This window comes from Punctularia strigosozonata, assembly GCF_000264995.1.
Source record: "Punctularia strigosozonata HHB-11173 SS5 unplaced genomic scaffold PUNSTscaffold_172, whole genome shotgun sequence".
NCBI classification, from domain to species: domain Eukaryota; kingdom Fungi; phylum Basidiomycota; class Agaricomycetes; order Corticiales; family Punctulariaceae; genus Punctularia; species Punctularia strigosozonata.
The window spans coordinates 1-1,303 of NW_006767604.1; the positions used below are offsets into that span (position 1 = coordinate 1).

Here is a 1,303-nt window from a genome sequence, read left to right on the forward strand (position 1 = left end):
TCCTTGCTACTCTAGCTCCTCCCGCTTCACTCCGCCGAGGTCACACCAAGCTTTTCCGATACTTCGCCTACGAGCACTACGCCATGCTCTCTATGGTTCTCAAGAGTGAAGGTCTCCCACTTGCCGAAGATCCATGGCATTATATTCCCATTTTCGTACCTGCCGACCATCTTGGACGTACACATCATGACTTGCGTACGAGCACCCACCCCATCGGTCACGTCCGTCTCTACGCTGCAAATGGCATTAAGCAGAGCATGCGTCGCTTCACACTTCCTTACGACGATATCCGCGGACATTACCCCGACCCCTTTCCGGTCACAGGACTGCTTCAGTACTCGACAATGTACAAATCTGGATCTGAGGTCGATCTCCCCATTAGGCCGCATCCCCATTGGACGGATCGACTCACATCAGACAACTTTGAAGAGGATGAGTCAGACTCAGACTCGTTGTCGGGCGGACAGCACTCATCGTTGGGTGGACAGCATCCGTTGTCAGGAGGACAGCACTCGTCGTCGGGCATACAGCACCCGTTGTCGGGAACACAGCACTCATCGTCGGGCGTACAGGACTCGTTGCCGAGCATACATGATTTGCCGTCGGGCGTACAGCAATCGTTGTCGAGCGTACAGGACTTGTTGTCGGGCAGGGAAGATTAGCTGTGCAGGGTGTAGGGTTGAGGAGTCATGCAGGCTGATGAAGATAGGATGGTCACTGCATGAGTCATTCTAAATCGCCGCCGAGAACGAGGCTGCGTGGTTCATCAACGTGACAAGATTCTACCATCGGATGGTAGCTAGATGAAGGTGTTTGTAGTCAAGATACCCAGGATGCCATCGATTTCCAACATAGCCTCATAGCGTAGCCTCGCAGCGCAGCCTTCATCTCCGTAACAACAGTGACTCATTCGATTAGTATATAAACAGTCCGTTTTCATGTAACGTAGTTCGGGTTCTTGCGTCGTGTCAATTGCCTCATTCTGAATTGCCCTAGCACCGTTGCCTAGTGGGATTCAGTCTTATAGTTCTGTTTTATCTCTTCAAGTCGTCACGTCTAGCTATCAGTTCTCATACTCTCACCTCTGCTCTCTCGTCTTCGTCTCCTTCTTATCTATAAGACCGAACTCAACTGGATAGTCCTCAGCTTTCTGATAAGGCTCAGGAACCCAGGCGGAAGTCTCTTCACTTATAAAGTGACTTGCACTTCTTACGCGCGACAGCGCGTTCAACTCCCTAGCCAAGAATTCAGGGTACGATAACCGCTCATTGATCAAGAAGTTTGAAGACGGCTTGAACAAGGA

At 51.0% G+C, this 1,303-nt stretch overlaps 1 protein-coding gene across 1 annotated transcript; it reads left to right on the forward strand.

The window, feature by feature from the left end:
• Positions 1-83: 83 nt before the first annotated feature.
• On the forward strand, positions 84-662 carry PUNSTDRAFT_139735 (uncharacterized protein; the record flags this gene model as incomplete). Its single annotated transcript, XM_007389465.1, has 1 exon — positions 84-662. One exon carries the CDS (start codon positions 84-86, stop codon positions 660-662), a length of 579 nt encoding a protein of 192 aa, XP_007389527.1.
• Positions 663-1,303: the final 641 nt, after the last annotated feature.